Source organism: Aulonocara stuartgranti, assembly GCF_965226115.1.
Source record: "Aulonocara stuartgranti genome assembly, chromosome: 8".
NCBI lineage: Eukaryota > Metazoa > Chordata > Actinopteri > Cichliformes > Cichlidae > Aulonocara > Aulonocara stuartgranti.
The window spans coordinates 7688102-7705969 of NC_138959.1; the positions used below are offsets into that span (position 1 = coordinate 7688102).

Consider the following 17868-nt stretch of genomic DNA (forward strand, 5'->3'; position numbering starts at 1 on the left):
TTATATCTACCTTTTTATGTGTGTCTAAAATCTGTTTATTAATATTTTCCAGCATTTTCCAAAAAATAAAAAAATAAACTAAAGAGAAAAACATATGAATACAGCAATACAATCTGATCAAGCCAGTAATAATGAACAATGGTGTGGGCAGTGCAGAAGAGATAAAGCCACCAACTTAAACAATATCAGCCATTTGGAGGGAAGGGTACCAAGGCTACAAAAGCCACCAACAGGGAAGAAGAAAGAGGCTGGAATTACACCAAATAATGCAGTTATACAGTTAAAGTTAATCAATTTTCCTGACCTTTGATAATGATCGATACATTTCCTCCCAGTAGGGTTGGGAAGTGTGACAAGACCAAAGCATGTGTACACTGGTGACATCTGTCACATGTTGGGTCCACATTAATAGATTATAGAGAGCCTAACCTTTGTGACGTGAGAGCAGTATCTGTATGATGCTATCGCACAGATGAAGAACTTACGTGTATTACTTAATGCAGCTTCCCGGAGTTCCTGAGACATTTCTTCTCTCAGATCCACCTCCCTAAACTGATTTGATGGAATTTAAGGAGTCTAAGTGCAGGGAGTGAATTTGAACTTACGCACAGTACTGTGTAAAATTCTTGAGACACCTCTCAGCTCCTTATATTTTACTATTTGCACATGATTTACTGAAACAGGTGCAGACATACATGTAAATACAGCGTGTTAGGCAAAATTTGTACAGTTCTGAGGAGCTTGAAAGTAAATATTTGGAGTGACTGCCATTATTTTTTAATATGGTCTGAACTATCTTAGGCAAGCTTTCTCGTAAGAGAACTCTTTAGGAACGGTTCTTCAGCTTTCTTGAGGAAGGATCCTGTGTTAGATCTTTGCTGGTCTTATTCCTAGTTCTATTAATAAGACTATAAATTTGTGGGCACCAAAAAAGGGTTTTTATAGATAGATTAAACTTTTCCGTTATCTGCTGTAAAGATACAAAGGTGTTGTTAATCTATGGGTCTTTAAATGATTCTAGCAGAGGTGTTGGACTATGAATTATGAGCATTTGGGTTGTCTTTAAAGCTGTTTGGAGAGCTAAACAACACCTAAACTGGTTCCAAATGGAACAATGGAACGGTCTGACTATAACATTTTTGACTGAGCCTATATTGAAAGACAAAGTTTACAGCCCCAAAATGGAGTTTCCAAATAACCTCTTGGGTAAACTCATTGTTTAGGCACAGATCCAAAAGCCGCAGGAAGAGCTGGTTCCCATGAATGTTTAGCTGTCAGTTCAAACTCGCTCTCCAGCAGTTTGAGATGAATGAAAATGAAGTGAGAAATTTGTTATTTCTAACAGCATAGCTGCATCAGCAAAAAACACAACCTCCTAACAACATTAGCTTTAAATTCTCCAATAGTTATGACTCTGAAATATCTATAGTTGACAGTTTTTTCAACTTAAAAACTACATTGTCTTTTTAGGCCCATTCCACTTTTGACAACAAAGGTAGCATGTATTTTCCCACTTATCATATATGATGATTTTGAATGGTTTTCCTTTGTTTTTTAATGCAAGGGGAACCTTGGCAACTTACCAAAGAGAGAGATGTGTTTTAAAATGTTCGGCTATGTGTCAAGGTGTACAACAAAGACCTGTTAGACTAGATAAAACAGAATGTTTATCATCACCGCACAGCAAGAAGGCTCTGGGTTCAGGTCCACCAGCCAGCTGAGGCCTTTCTGTGTGGCGTTTGCATGTTCTCTTCATGTCTATATAGGTTCTCTTTGGGTACTCTGGCTTCCTTTCACACTCCACAGATATGCATGTTAAGTTAATTGGTGACTCTAAATTGGCCGTGAAGGTGAATGGTTGTCTGTCTCTCTGTGTTAGCCTTGTGATAGAGCGGTGACCTGAACGGGGTGGGATAGGCTCCAGCCCAAACATGACCCTGAATTAGATAAGCAGAAGAAAATTAATGGATGTTAGTAATAATGTTTATAAGGCACCTATGGCATGTTTATGACCTAATGTGGTATTAATTAGCTATTTTTTACTTTACATATAACATAATATCAAAAAATAGCTCCTAGTGGCGTCAACTTGTCTTCTTCAGCGATGCTTTCTCAGTCCAGGTCTGTAATTACAGTGGAGTAAAACACGCTCAGTGACAGTCTCAAGTGTTCTATGATCAGCTCTTTAGCATGGTATGACGGTATGTAAGAAACATATAATAACATGGGGCATAGGGCATCTATAACAAGAACTGCTGTTAAAAATAAACTGCCAATATGTTTGGACTGCAGGAAGAATTCCAGAGTACATTCCCCAAATGTGGTATGTGGGGGTGGTAGATCAGGTCAAATGGAAAGACCTATTTGTGTCCCACACAGACAGGGATCCATAACCTCAAAGTCAGCATAAGAGTGAATGTACATTCCACTTTTTGCCACTATTATGTATTTCTGAAGAATAAAGCAAGAGTAGTAAGGACAGAATCCAGGAGAGGAGGAGGTGGTGCTCATTTTTTGCTATCTGTCAATATAAATTTAATGGCAAGGTGGTGAAACAGGGAGTCTTTTGATGTGCACTAGACAACAAGGTCCCTTTCTTTTGCACTACGGTGCCTTAGGAGATGGCCCACAGGCAGGCTTGCACACACCCATTAAACACACATACATGTATGAAACCACATCAGAGATCTTTTTGCTATTGAATTGCTCCTGAGCATTGTCCTGTTTGCACTAAAGGGAAACCAACTCATCGCCCTGAGATTGATTACACCCAATCAAAGTGCAAGTTACGCACACATACAGTAGGTGGCTGAGCTTTATAATCACTCCGCCCTCCCAGCCAGGAATCTTTATGGTGAAATTGCTCTCCACTTAAAAAACAGATGTTTTCGTGCTTTTTTCTTTAATGGTGTAGCCACTAAAAAGATTTTATAGACCCAGTTAGATCTGAGATAGACTTTTTAACTTTACGGCTTAGCCTTCACATTGATTCTGTTTCATCCCAGTATGCAAATCCAGTTAGCGTCTGGCTCCAGATTCCACTTACTTTGTCTGCAGGCACTCGTTTAAAATGAGACATATTTTGATTTCGAGACATATCTGCTTCATAGACAAGTGTAATACGATGATGAGGATGCAAAGACAGTTGGCATGCTCAGGTGGTTTGGTGGTATGTTTTCTACAGTAGGTGACTACTATACAAACAATGGTTAAACTCTTACACTACTGGTAATTCAAGCGACATTTATATTCCTCAGTAGGGCCAAAGGTTATACAGGAAGTGGAGTAGCACAAAGGGTTGAGTCAGGGACTGTGATAGTAGTGTTTACAGTGCATGCATTTGTATCTTGTGTGTCCAAAGTTTGCTTAGGCTCAGAAAGCTATTCGCTATACCAACAAAATGAAATGAAACTGATACTCGATACAAATACAAATGGCAGCATCTTTGCACAGGAGCAGGCCGACACTGGCACAAGAGGGACAGCGAACACGGGTGACAGAAAGAGACTGATGAGACGTTATGAGGCTCAGGTCCTACAGGAGAGCTAACCAAACTACAGGTGTATGTTTACAGTCTCAGTGCCAGACTTACTTAAGTAAGTGTTTCGTACATGCCACGTCCAAGATAACAGTTAGGTCACTCACTGTGTTGTGCAAATAACTCTCTGCTTTTTGTTTGGGGTTTGTCGTCACGTGCTACTAATGCCCTTGTTTGTGCTTCACTGGCTCAAGGCATGTCGCTAAGGTAGTGTTTAAATACATAAAGATACCTTGCTCCAATTGGTAGTGTATAAGTACCTTTTTTTTCCTCAGGTGCTATCACAGTCACAAACAAAATCAGCATAATCTATTCATAGTTAAAACAGGGCTCCTTTAAGATGACCAGTTAATATACAACATAAAGAATCTCTATGTCAGTGTGAAACAGTAAATAGTTCTGTTAAAGGTTTTAATATATAGGTTGCAAGTGTGAACACAAGTTTCTGCCATTTAGTACATTAGTAGCATAACATATGTGTAATTGTATTTAACTGTAGATATCAAGTTTTTGCCTTTGCATATGATTCTTTTGCTTATTTCTTTTTATAAACTGCTGCATATCTGCTTTTAAAGTCATCGTGTTTACATTTAGGTCATCCACACCTTCATTTAAACCACTCCAAACCTACAGAAACAATAACTCCATTGGTCTTCCAATGGTCCTCCTTTTAAGACTTGGTTTTAGGTGTAGCCCACCAGACGGGGCATGCTAGGAAAGCTCTTGCGCATACTCATGCACTTCTCCTGGTCCAGGAAAAGTGAATTGGCTTTGACAGATAGGTCATGTTCCAGGGATACTTTGGTCTTCACCAAAGTCTGCAGAGTGTTCTCGGCCTCCATCAGCCTCTCTTGAAGTTTCCGAATAGTGTCCTCGATCTCTCTCACCTCACTCACAAGTCTGAATAATTAGAGAGAGAAAGACTGCTTACTGTCAAATCTGCAGCATAGGGAAAGAAGTTAAGGAAACTTTCCAAAGTATGACATTGTGAGATTTGCAATTAAAGGTAATAATTTATATTATTGTTCATTTAAACCACAGAGAGGCCAAACCCCTCTAAAATGTATCAAATGACAAAGTTAAAAAACATTTTTGGCAGTAATTCACTGGTATTACACTTTGTCACTCAATGAGGTTGATTAACTAAAAGTGACGTTAAAAATTAAGTTAAAAGTACAAATAGCAGCCGGGTAAAATCAGGGAAATCAGTGCATTCTTTGTCAATGATTTGATTCTTGATTGAGAAATAGTATATTTGCATAATTTTCTTCACTCCTTGAAGTAATTTGTAACATATAAAAGGCACACACTACATTGCAAAATAGCCTGAGATGCGTTACCACATAATTACTAGTTATATCAACCACCAGAAAGCAGTTTTCCTTCTTAGGTGTGGTTCTGGCTCAGGAGGTAAGGCAGGTCACCTACGTCCATTGGAGTATGAATGTGTGTGAATCTTAGGTTACGTTCACACTGCAGGTCTTAATGCTCAATTCCGATTTTTTGATCAAATCCGATTTTTTTTGTCTGCTTGTTCAGACTACAAATAAAATGTGACAGCAAACGCGCTCTAGTGTGACCCCTCAAAGCGGCCCGCATGTGCAAAAGACGACGTCATACACAACGCGCTCTGTTTAGACCCAGACCAAACAGTATTGTTTGACTGATGGCCCTTAATATAAAGACTTGTTTCGGACTTTACGTTTCCCAATTTTGCTTTAAGTTATAAAGTTATTTTGTTATTTACATATGGCCTAATAATTATCCTTATTGCTGTTTTAGAGAGGAGCAGTGCTTCAAAGGATAGTTGCAGATTTCTGTAAGAATCTGCAGATTATACAGTACAAATAAAATGCTCACGTTTCTCCAACGTTGTCTTCCCAATAGTTTCACTGACATCTACACTGGATGGCCAGAAAGCGTTCACAATGTCTTCTCCGGCGCTGATAATTGGCGTCTGTCTTGTGTCAGTGACGTAAAAGACGGATTTAATGCGACATGACCATTCAAACAGCAGTCGCTTTCTAAAACATCAGATATGTATCGGATTCAGCACCACATACGAAAGTGACCCAGGTCGGATTTGAAAATATCGGATTTGTGCTGTTCAAACTGTCATACATAGGGTCAAAAAAGTCGGATTTGATGTGCTTTTGCCTGCAGTGTGAACGTAGCCTTAGACAGACAGTGCTTACATAGAAAAAAGTGCTTGTATAAATCGGAGTGAATGGGTGAATGCGGCAACGTGTATAAAGCGTTCTGAGTACTCAGAGTAGAAAAACGCCATATGGGAACCCGTCCATTTACCATTCCTGACTCCTAAAACCAGACAGCTTTTTGTCCTTCACCATGACCAGCTGGTGTCTGCTGATTGTAGCACAAATGTAGAAGGTTTGGTGATTTTCTTTCTCTATTCACCCTTAGTGCAAGTAACTGAAACTCAAAACCTTTTTGTCTGGAGGAACAATCTAATAACATCTGAAATCACATCTGATTTGGAAATGTGGAACAAACTACCTGTGGTGTGGATTGTCCCTGCAGAGCTCTATGTTGGGTCTGCGGATCCTCTCCTCCAGCCTCGTTTGGGCCACTTTTAATGGGGACTCTTTATCTCTGAGAGCCTTCTTTATTGACTCAATTAGCATCTCAGTCTGAAAGATCTCTTGTAGAGTCTGCATGAAAAGACAAAAGACAACAAATTGTGATGCAGCCGCTGAGAGTTCCAGTCATGTAAGCATAGCTGAGTTAGGCATGGAAATTAAGGGAAAGGCTGACCCGAAGCCAAAAGAGGGGAAAATGTGAGAATCTCAATAAAAAGGATCATGTACAAAGCTGCAGACTTTGAGTCAGCTGAACACAGGCACACACATGCACAGTGGCCTGCTCTGTCTAACCTCATCTGAAATAATTTCATTTCAGCCAATCGCTACTTTTTACAGCTAACAGTGAGTGCGGTTTATTGAAGACCTTGTGCTTCATATCACTCCTGTCAGTGTTCGAACTATCCAGCAGCTCTCGATGGCAACCTGAAATCAATGGGATAAAGTGCAGAATGTGACACAAGCAATGAACAAACTACTACAGCTCCTCTCCTTTGACAGGGATGTTTTGCAAATATAATCCATATAATCCACCATAGAGGGCAAATCTGCACAGCTGATGGAGATAGAGAGTTTTAGAAAGAAGCAGGGAAAAGGATTGTACAGACACATGATCTCTTCCTAATAAGTGGCAAATGTAGTTAAATACTCAATAAGAAAAAAGGAATGGATTTTTTTCTTTTTTTTCCTCAAATAAAACCATGTGATTGCCTCTGAAACCACTTTTCTTAATAATCTATTTCACATTGTGAAATAATCAAGAATGAAGTCCAACATAAGAATAAAATTAGGAACAGGCTGTAATTCATTACACTACGATTAAAATACAGTGATAAAAAAAATGTCCCCGTTACATAACCTTATCAAGATATTATTGTCTTTTATGAAATAAACCATGCAGAAAAGGTGATGACCTTAGCCAGGTGTGTTTGCAAGCTGTTCTTGGTATCACCGGTTTCTGATATGCGGTTGGTGAAGGCTACATTGACATTGTTGAACTGGTTCCACATTTCATTGGAAGTGGCGTTCAGCAGGATTTCTATCTCATCCCTGAGCTTGTGGGAGGCAGCTCGCTCGCTTTGGGAATGCAGGATGTTGTCATCTGTAAACTTGGACCACGAGTCAGGCAGAGAGATTCTGACAGAGAAACAGTTAGATGCATTTACAGTATGTTCCAACACTCCCACTGGTTTTGAACATGATGCATTTGGAAAAGAGTTTTTCAGATATCACAAATTTGGCTAAAGCTATTTTAGCCAAATTTCATTGTTATTGTTCTTAAACTTTTGAGAGGCAGGGGCTTGTTAGCAAACGAAAACCTTCAAGGGCCCATCATAATAAACCAGATTATATAGTAAGTCTATTACAAAGAATTACTATGATTAGTAAACTTTCAGGTACCATTCTTAGTGAAAAACTTTTCAACCTAAATGCTTAAAATGCATGAAAACTGGTACAAAAATGAAGTGAGCTAGTATAAAGAACACAATATGATGGTTTGGGTTTTTTGTAGTATAACTGTACAGTTAGACATTAGATTTACCCTGAAGTCTTAGGTACATGCATTCATGTCCCTGTTAGGTTGCAATAGTTGTGGTTACTTAAATGTTTATTGGGAATGACAATTATGGAAAATTGTATAAAGTTTTTGTTTGTTTGTTTTAGCAATTGCTAGTATTCAAACGGGAGATGGTGAACATGGTAAAGCTGACACTTATAGTCATCATTTACACTCACTGGCCACTTTACTAGGTGCTGCTCAATTGCTGGTTACAAAAAACTAATCAGCCAATCACATGGTGGGAACTCAGTACATTTAGGAATGTAGACATTTTCAAGATGATCTGCTAAAGTTTAAACCGAGCATCAAAATGGAAAACAAAGGTGATTTAAGTGACTTTGAACATGGTGTGGTTGTTGGTGCCGGATGGGCTGATCTACTCGGATGTTTCCGCACAACCAACTCTAGAAATTCCAGAGAATTACATGTGAAAGAGAAAATATCCAGCGAGCGGCAGTTTTGTAGATGAAAATGCCTTGTTAGTGTCAGTGGTCCACGAATAATGGCCAGACTGCATCAAGTTGATAGGAAGTTCATTCAAATAATAATGCATTATAACCACAGTGTGCAGAAGAGCATCTCTGAATACTTGACATGTGGAACCTTGAAGCAGATGGGCCACAGCAGCAAAAGACCACACTGGGTGCCATCCTGTTAGCTAATAACAGGAACCTGAGGCTACCATTCTCAGAGTCTCACTGAAAGTGGGCAATAGAAGACTGGAAAACTGGCTTCTCCTGCATGATGGTACGGTGAGAATTTGAAAATATGAAAGCATTTATCCTTTCTACCTTATATCAACAGTTTGATGGTGATGGTGTTTTGGTTTCTTGCCACACTTTGAGGCCCTTTAATACCAACTGAGTTAAACACCACCGCCTACCTGAGCATTGTTGCTGGCCGTGTCCACAGAGTGTCAGTCTATACTGCCAGCAGTATAACACATGTCACAAAACTCCGATCACCTCAGCCTAGTTTCTTGAACACAACAATGGCCTCCAGACTCACCAGATGTCAATCCAATATGATCTCAGTGTGTTGGAAGCACCACGTTGAATCAATAGCACTACAAATTAAGGTAGTTTGGAAGGCAAAAGCAAGGTGCACCATATAAAGTAACCAGTGAGTGTATATCGTAGCCCTGGTGTGCGTAAGTGCAGCTTCACTATGTTCCTGGCATTACTATTAACTTTTAATCGCCTGATAAAATATTTACATCTCACTTGCAACAAATCACCAATATACAGTAATGCTTCAAGACTGCTTAACATTTTTATATATTTATCTGGACACAACAATTTATCATTTCATGCAAGCGTAAACAAATTCTGGACAGCAATAACGAGTATTTCATCGAATATAATTGAATTGTTCAGATATTCAAATATATAATTATACTCACGAAGGGTCTAGTCTGTCAATTCCTCTGTAATAGCCAATACCATCCGATGTGTTCCTTAAATGGTGACACCTTTGATCTATCCTCTGCGCTGTCAGTTTGTCACTCAGATCTCGTTCCAACTCATGTTGAGCTGCTCGGTTTGACCTAATGAATCACATAACGTAAAACAGAAATGAAAACTTTTATAAATTGAGCACATGTCAAACTGCAGTCTTAGTCAGATTGTCAGACTTACGCTAGCTGAGCAATGGCTCTGTCCAGATGTCGCCTCATCCTTTCCTGACATGACTTTATAACTTCTACCTCCTTTTTTAGCACAGGTAGAAAGAATATAACAACTTTCTTATTTCTGCAGTAATATTGGTCTCATGAGTCCCAAATATATATATATAACCACACTGATCTTTCATTTTACCTTTATGAGGTCTTTCTCTACGTCATCGTGTACCAGGTCAATGGACATCCGCCGCTCTCTGTGGTACAGACACTCTTGAGACACCTGTTAGCAAAATTTTATTTTGACTAAAGCAAGATGCAATGGTAAATCCATAAAGAACATTTTCTTTATTTAACAGTGATTGTGACACTCCAAAAGATGGGGATATAATATGATTGTAAAGAAAAACACAATTTATATCAATATCAAGGTGTGCATATACTAAGTTCTGCAACATGTTTGGATCATACTCCAATTTCAGTCACCTGGAGAAGTCTCTAAGAAAGTCTCATGCTACATGATATTGGTCTAGAAAGGTGTCCCTGTCATCAGATATAAAGCCAGATCAAGTTAACTCTCTCAGGGGGACTATGGTCATTCGAACAGGGCACTAGGATGACCTATTTATGGGACTGACCCAGTGAAAGCACCGTCATTTTGAAGGGTTGCAAGGGATCATGCAAAAACTGTCTCTACAACCAAACAGACGACTGCTTTAAAACTGGCATAATATGGATGATTGATAATATGCGTGCACTCAGTCTTAGTATGACCAGTGTTATGTCATGTTTTCTCTCAAACAAATAAAAAATATCAAGCTAAATGTTCAAATAATATCACTCAAAATTAGTGTGCATCCGTGAAAAAAAAATTCAAAGTAGCTCATTGAAACATATTCCTTCCAGCCTCACCTGAAGGGGCCCTTCAGTCTCTGCCAAGGCTCTCTCTAGCCTCCTTTTGACCTCATTAAGAGCTGCTATCTCTGTCACCATGTTGTCGATCTCATGGCTCAGCTCAGACTTCCAAAAGACAATGTCATTGAGCCTTTCTCCTATGTTCTTGCTGGTATTCTCCTGGGTTCGTCTGGTAAGTTGCTCTTTATCCTGCATCAGCCTGATGGTGTCTCTTCTTAGTCTCTCTGCGCTTTTCCGGGAAGACTCAGATTCCCTGTAGTTGTTGTGGTTGGACTTGTACCAGTCATCTGGAGTGTAGCGGGTGGTCAGCGCACTCCTGCTGGATGGGTACAACACCGTCTTGGCACGAACCAAATCTAAATTCTCTCGTTGTATGGAAGGGGATGGGATAGTGCTGTTGCTCTTGTAATAGCTGTTTGTCCTCCACAGACTGGCATTGGGATTCATGACCAGGGCTGCCTGGGGGTTTCGATAGCTGGATGCCATAGTGGAGATGGCAGGGAGAAAGTGGCTGCTTTTTGGCCGAGCGTATGTTGCTGTCAGAGTGGATCCAATCAACTCCATTTTTCGAAGCCTGCAAGGGTTCAAAGTGGTACTACTGGTCCTGAGTCAAAGTAAAGAAAAAAGTTCTCAAACTGATTTGAATATTTTACATATTCATATTAGCTACCTGGATCAGACATTTAAAGCAGTTTACAAACTCTGTAGGTTGGTTAAGTATACAAAGAAAACGTGTTTAGATGGCTCATTAGAGTAAGAAGGTGGAAAATAAAATCAGAACTAAGGTGAAGCATCAAAGTAGACAAAGAACTGCCTTACCAAGATGAACGCTTGTCAGTTGCTCGACAGTGTCTTGTGACCAGCTGCCTCTCAGCTCTGTTTACCTGAGAATGAGCTCAAGAACGCACTAAAGGTAAACTGGCATGCATAATAGAAAAGTTAGCAAGTCATTCATTCAGCCAACCAATGGTGTTGCACAGTCCTGGACAGCAGCAGCTGGCCTTGTTCAAGATTTCTGTTGACACAGAAGCAGTTGCCATGGGTTACTGCAACACTGTGCCAAGGATTTTCAGATTAATAGTGACCAGGTGCTTTTCTTTGGACTAGTAAATGCACCAGTGTTACAAAATGTGTCCACAGGACAGATGTAACTTTGGTGTTTGTAATGTTTCTTCTTATTAGATTTCTTTATAAAATCCTACTGACCTCCTGTGACTTTACAAAGTTCCAGTCCACTTTTCAACCAATACAGGCACAGCTTATCAGGAACACAGTTAAAGTGGAAAAGTAAAATGCAGTGAAAACAACACAGCAAATAGATGCCTATATTATAAACCCTCAGCACCATGAACTGTGATTTTTTTTTTAATTCACTGATAACTTACAGCTCTCCACATTCTGCCTGTTCTCTTCTTTCTTCATTAAACAAGATAAACATTCAAAATACACCCCAATCAGTTTTTAAAGAATTTATTTACGGATGATCGATTACTTTCTGTAGCTTAATCAAGCCATTTGTCATTAAAATCCTCGATAGAAGGGAAGCAATCGGAGCTTTGTTTTTAAAGCAGTCAACTTCAGTTGGTCTCCATGCATGCACACATTAGCTCACCGTCACCCTGAGAACCAAGCTGTCTGTATTGATTGCAGTTACTTGTTTAATGATTCATGCCGCAGGAAGAGTCCACACAAACCCCTGTAGCACAGAATAATAATCTGTGTTGTGTTACCTACCATTGGAAATGAGTATCGTTTACATTAATCTGTTCTGAGGGGGTAGGGCTGGACAGATGATAGCCTGGTTTCCACAGGGACAAGGAAAGGTGTAACCAGGATTTATTTAGCTCTGTCTTAACAATAGAAGTGTGATCTGAACAAAATCTTTGAATGAGATTATTTTGGGGTCTTTCCAACCACCATGTTATTTAATCTACTGCTAATTATTTAATGTTGTAATAATTTTAAAACTTTACTTGGCAGAGTTTATGGCGGGTAAAGAGAGCTTTCTCATCCTCCCTGGCTGTATGATAATACTTAACCAGCAACTTTCAGTGAGATCAGCTTTCCATCTTACTGACACTTACACACTCATAATGTAGGACTCAAGCACAGAATGTTTTCTAACTCCATGTTTGTAGAGAATAACATCTATATTGCTGTCCCTTTATGTATGAATGCTGTGTTAAATACTGTTGTAGCAGCAATCATTTAGTTAGCTTATCCTCATTACATGAAAGAAGTTAGTACCCTTACAATCTGGAAGTAAATTAGTGTAACTCCCCAAGTAGGGTCCAGTCTGAATTTGATCTATGTACTCAGGTATTTAAGGTGTACTGTACTGACAAGCTTAATTAATATTTGTTTTTTGGGAACAAATTTTTTTTGACATGTTTTTCTTTAAGTAAAAAAAACAAACAAATCCATCAAACCCCACTTTAGAGATCACATAATGAAATCTCAAACTCATTAATGAAGAATTTGTGATTGGCTTGCAGGTTTATATGTCCTGCCCTGGAACCTCCTCCAAGACCTGCCCACTTTATAACTGGAAAGGTCTTGGTGGCCACCACGTGCAGTTTTGCAGCCCGTGCTCAGCTACTATTGTCATAAACATACAGGTTTAGATTTAGAATGGAATGGCGCACCATTGCTCCACCCCTGCAGCCTGCGGCATCACTTAACATGGCTAGGTTGAAGAAGGCCATCCCACACGCTTCTACTGCCCTGACCTCATCCACTATAAATACACCCCAGAAAAGCACGAAAAGCGCGCCTGCGTTTGAAATTCCTCCCCTGGATAGAACTGCAAGTGTCCCCTGGAAAAGCGATTCCTAGTGAAGCTCCCCACTGGCCTCTGAACATGAAGGCAATGTAAGAGGGGCCTATATATACTCCTGCCATGTGGCCCATGAGAGCATGTTGTTAATTACTGCACAGTAGAAATGTCTGAGGGAGCAAGTGTGCTGTCTACTCCGCTTAGAGTACAGTGATACAGAACTGAAGGCTGTAATCTTCAGCAGTATAAAACCATTAATAAAACAGAGCTTCTAAATTGAGTCATAGTATGAAGTTTTAAGAAATAGTTTCCTTTTCTTATGTGGTATATAGTAGTAGCCATTTAGCAGTCAAGCTATATTGCTGTGGGGAAAAAATGACAAGCAGGAAAATTATAGTGTCATAATTTTTTAAATTTATGTTCTGTGGTTTGGCAGAGGTGTCCAAGCCTTGAATTTTTCTCATTTTGGCTGCAATGAAAGTGGCAGTGAATTGTCAAATTGGACTGGACAGGTAGAAAAATACACTGAACCTGCAGTCAGCGTTCACTGCTTCACACATGTAGACATGTACTTTGATATTATTTCTTTTGCAACATTAATACTGGAAGACATACAATGCTCCGGTGCTCCGAATTCAGAGATCGGTTTTAATAAGCTGTGCAGATACCAGTGTCCTCCTTCAAACACCCGACAACCAAAATAGCTGGAGATACAAAATAAGAACTTGATCCTTCTGCTTGAGTGTGGACAACCACAACCAACTGCACATCTGAGACATTTTGTAACTATGTCCTGCAAAGTTAGGATGCTGTAGCATTGTTATAATCTGTTCACAACCAGAGCGGATAATTGCGGCACTTTTTAAACTTTGCACAGAGAAATATCAAACAAACAAACTTGGTGATAGTTCTCTTATTTTCTTACTATATGTAGCAACACACCCCTTTCACCACACACAATCCCTTAAGGTCGTGTCCTTTCCTTTCCACCACTGACCTTCTCTTGATTGGGTAAGAATAGACGACGTGAGGAGGTCAGGTGTGTTTTCTAAACATTCCTAATTAGTAAAAAAAAACAAAAAACAAAAAAAAAACAGGTTCCCTGTTCCCTCCCTGGGCCCCTAGTGCTTTCACTTCTTCAAACCACACCTATTTTGATGTCAACCTGGCAATTGTCCAAGCCTCTGGTTGTACCACAGCTTCCTCTATTGGCAAGATTGATATGAGGTGCTTTCCTGTGATTTGCTTACACTCCTGACTGCTGGGTCAAACAGATAAACTAGACTTGTAGCTGTCTTTATGCCCGACTATGCAGGCCATTATACTGGCATCAGTTTCCTCTCATGAATTCTAGATGGATCCTTCTACGACGAGGGCGGCCACACCTGGAGAACAATACAGAAGATGTAATGAACCATTAAATCTAATGACAATATTAGAGATCCCCCACTGTGGTAATGGAGCATCCAGGTGGGAAAATCACAGGAGCCTCCTGAGCTTATCACAGATTGTCAGTAGTCACCCAAGGAAGTGTTTCTGTGTGTTCTAATGATTTCTTCTAATAGCCATAATACACAATCATCCTTGTACTTCTATATTGTGAGTCCTCCAGTTTGTCTTCTTTGGTAACAGTGGTATCATGATGTTGAGTGAAGTTGATTATTTAGGCTCTTATAACCTGAGGGGTCAAAGCAGTTCCTTGTAGTGGTGGGTCAAAAATGTAACAAATTTTTAAATCTATAGATGAAATCCATCCTCTGATTGCAATTTAATTTAGTTTCTATGCTATTCTTTCATCTCAGCACCCCAAGATAATCATTACTGTGACTATTCTATACAAATATAACCCAAATAAATGTAAAAAATCATGGTTGCAATCTGAAAACCTGAAAATACACCCTGTCTCCAATATCTTCAGTGATATTAACAAAATTTCTAGGCCTTCTTAAAACAGAGTTCAAGTTGGCTTTTAGTAGATTTGATAGTCCCTTTTTTATGTGATGCTGCCAAGTGGTCAGTATTATTTGGTCAGTATTATTTAGATGTATGTTAGATGTAAGTGTATTAAGTTTTATTTTTTTTATTCCACTTATCGTGTTTTGAAGTTTTTGCATGTTTCATGTTGTTTTTATCTTGTCAAAGTACAAAGATGGTGATATAATTTTGCAGTGTGTGTGTCTGTTTGTGTATTATGTACTTATAAAATATGAACGTGATCTTATTACAGTATTATAGAAGGTTGTTACTGAAGCTTGTGAATTGTTTTTTTTTTATTCTTTACACTAAATAACGGTGCTCTATATTATATTGACAGGGTGTCATTTATGCCTATTGTGTATACTATTGTACATTTTGTACTATATCTGTGAAGCTTATTCAGTACGCTAAATGTTGCATAGCAATGCAAACCTATTAAGATGCTTCTTTGCCATGTGCATGTTTGTGTGGAGTTGCATGGCAACTTTCTACTGTATCTGCAGTCTGATGTCTGCAACTGTCTGAAGCAAAGAGCATTCTATGTCCTCGCCATAAAGCAGGCAGATGGATATTGTATTAGATACTCAGACAGAGGAAGCAGAGATGCACAGACATCCAGGCAACAGATATTTTTGTGTCCTGGGTAACAAAAAAAAAAAGCATTAAAGTTGACATTATTTTATACCCAACCCATTCTAAGATGGGAAATACTGATCTATCATCATTAGGCATTATGGCTGTTAGTGGTTGGCACAAAATGAATTGCACTTGTTGCCATCTGCTTTCTTTCCAAAGTGCACAGATAATTATTCATTGTCATAAAAGGACATCACATAAAACACTTGTAGCAGAAACGTTGCAAGCTGCTTTTGTTTTTAACTGTTACATGTACCCTAGTATGCATTTGAGCGTTTTCATTGTGAGTGATATCTATCTACTTTAATTAATGTTGCAAATAAAGAAAATTAAATGCAATGGATGGATTTGGTTTGCGTGGTGGCTGGCTATCATATGGTGGTACAGGGAAGGGCAATGTGTGTCTGACAGGATGGGCAAGGGGTGGATGGACTCTAGCCATCCCCCACTCTGTGATCAAGGCTCCCAGTTGCAAACTTCCAGAGTGGGACGAGGGGCCATGAATGGAGGGCTTTGTTCAATCCGTGGTCATCACATTCCACTGGAGCCACTGTGTGGCATTCAGCAGAGCGGAGGAGAGGGCAGGCCAGGGCAGGACAGGACAGACGAGGGGAGGCCTGGAGAGGAAACACTAAGCAGCCTCTCTGTCTGTCACATCAAAACATTAAGATCTGTGCCATTTATGTAGAGGAAGTATTTTTAGCTTAGTGCTAATGCTGTAGATGCTAAAGTCTTTGCACTGTTTATGTGTACTTTTTAAAACACAAAGCCAGTCTTTAAGATTTTCTTATGTGAAGCTCCTTGACTTTTCATTACCTGCAGGACAGCAATGCACCTTTACTGGTGATATGTTTTTTAAGCAGTTCAGCACTCTGTGAATTGGTCACCACTGTTCTATAAGGTTACAGTTAGACTGGTGGTTGTAATTCTAGTTGTTTTTTTGGTTACATGGTTAAGAAGAGGAATGAAGTCTAATGTTTCCATGCTGACTCAGGAGTTGAATTATTCAGACTGGGCGTGTGTGTTTTAATCTCACACTCAGCCCTCTACCCCAAATTAGGGAAACTGCAGCTTGGCAAGACAGGAAGAAAAAATGAATGATAGAAACTTGAGATGGTTACACAGTGACTCATTATCATGCACGTAATGGTCATAGCAATATGTAGACCTTAATCATGAACAAAGAACCCTGCATTCCACGGGCTGGTGCCATTTAGGGGCGTAGGTGTGAAATGAGGCATGTGGCTAACTGATGTGTAAACTGTATTCAATACCAAAAGCTAGGAAAGGGAAAAGGGAATTTAGGAAGTATAATTCCAGTTGCATTTAGATTATTTTCCTCTGCCGTGTCACACTGCCTCCCTTTTTCCATTCATCCCTCATAATAAATGTTCCATTTATCGCAGTTCTCGAGCTATCCTTTTTTATAATCACTCAAAGTCTGTCGTCTCACACAAAGAGGTGTCTGTCATTGCATATGGGAGACTTGTGCACTGTGCCTTGGCAGCATGAGAACAAGAGTTGGAAGAGCGACTGGGTCCAGAGTCCAGATGGACTCTGTGACTGTGTCATTTCTGTTGTACAATCTGCCGCCTTACAGACACCGTTGTCTCCAAGAGGAGATACCTGTACAAGTGGAACTGAAGACAGACTGACCCCATATTCTTCTTGGCCATACATGTCCTCCTTAAGCTTTTGCTCTTTTCTTCTTTTCTTCTATAAAGTTCAGAATTTACAAACGCAAGCACAGTATGAGAGCTGAAACAGGTGAAACAGTTTATAGCTTTACTGAAACAAACTTTGGAATTCCTTCTCATCCACATGGTTTTTAAAACACTCCCCTAAGCTTATTCATTCCTTTAAACATCCTCTTTAAACTGCAGCCTTTTCATTACCTAATAAAAAGATGCTCCAGTGACTCAGTTTTAATCTTGCAAGTATGTGTACCGTAAACAGTAGAGATATGAGGTATGTAAAACACACACATCCAGCACGTACAAAGCCCCGACTCCCCCTTGTCTTACATTGTCTTTGAGTGCTGCCAAAGGTCAAAGTGCATCCAGCAAGATATCAGATTGATTTCAAAGGCATGTTTTCATGTGAGGTGCACACAGTACTGTAACGCATCTTTGGTAGCATTTAGATTGTCTAATCAGAATTAGAGCAGAAGCATGGTTCATATTGTAATCAGCTGTTCTGTTGTTTCTAAACTGTGTACTTCATGGAAATTTACCTGACAAGTGGTCT

General features: G+C 39.5%; 1 protein-coding gene across 13 annotated transcripts in view; it reads right to left on the minus strand.

Annotated features, from left to right (window-relative positions):
- tekt3 (tektin 3) overlaps window positions 1-17868 on the minus strand; it is a 32183-nt gene continuing 14315 nt past the window's right edge. For 3 of the 13 annotated variants that reach the window (XM_082544744.1, XM_082544743.1, XM_082544746.1), the window contains 8 exons: window positions 11052-11116; window positions 10230-10836; window positions 9517-9600; window positions 9337-9407; window positions 9102-9245; window positions 7053-7275; window positions 6056-6210; window positions 1-4438 (listed from right to left, as the gene is read on the minus strand). In XM_082544744.1, coding sequence (XP_082400870.1) covers window positions 4222-4438; window positions 6056-6210; window positions 7053-7275; window positions 9102-9245; window positions 9337-9407; window positions 9517-9600; window positions 10230-10836; window positions 11052-11116 — 1566 coding nt within the window. In that variant the 3' untranslated portion in view covers window positions 1-4221. Of the gene's footprint in view, window positions 4439-6055; window positions 6211-6505; window positions 6565-7052; window positions 7276-9101; window positions 9246-9336; window positions 9408-9516; window positions 9601-10229; window positions 10837-11051; window positions 11248-17868 lie in introns of those variants that run through there. The other 10 variants (XM_082544740.1, XM_082544741.1, XM_082544736.1 and 7 more) reach the window with 7 other exon arrangements.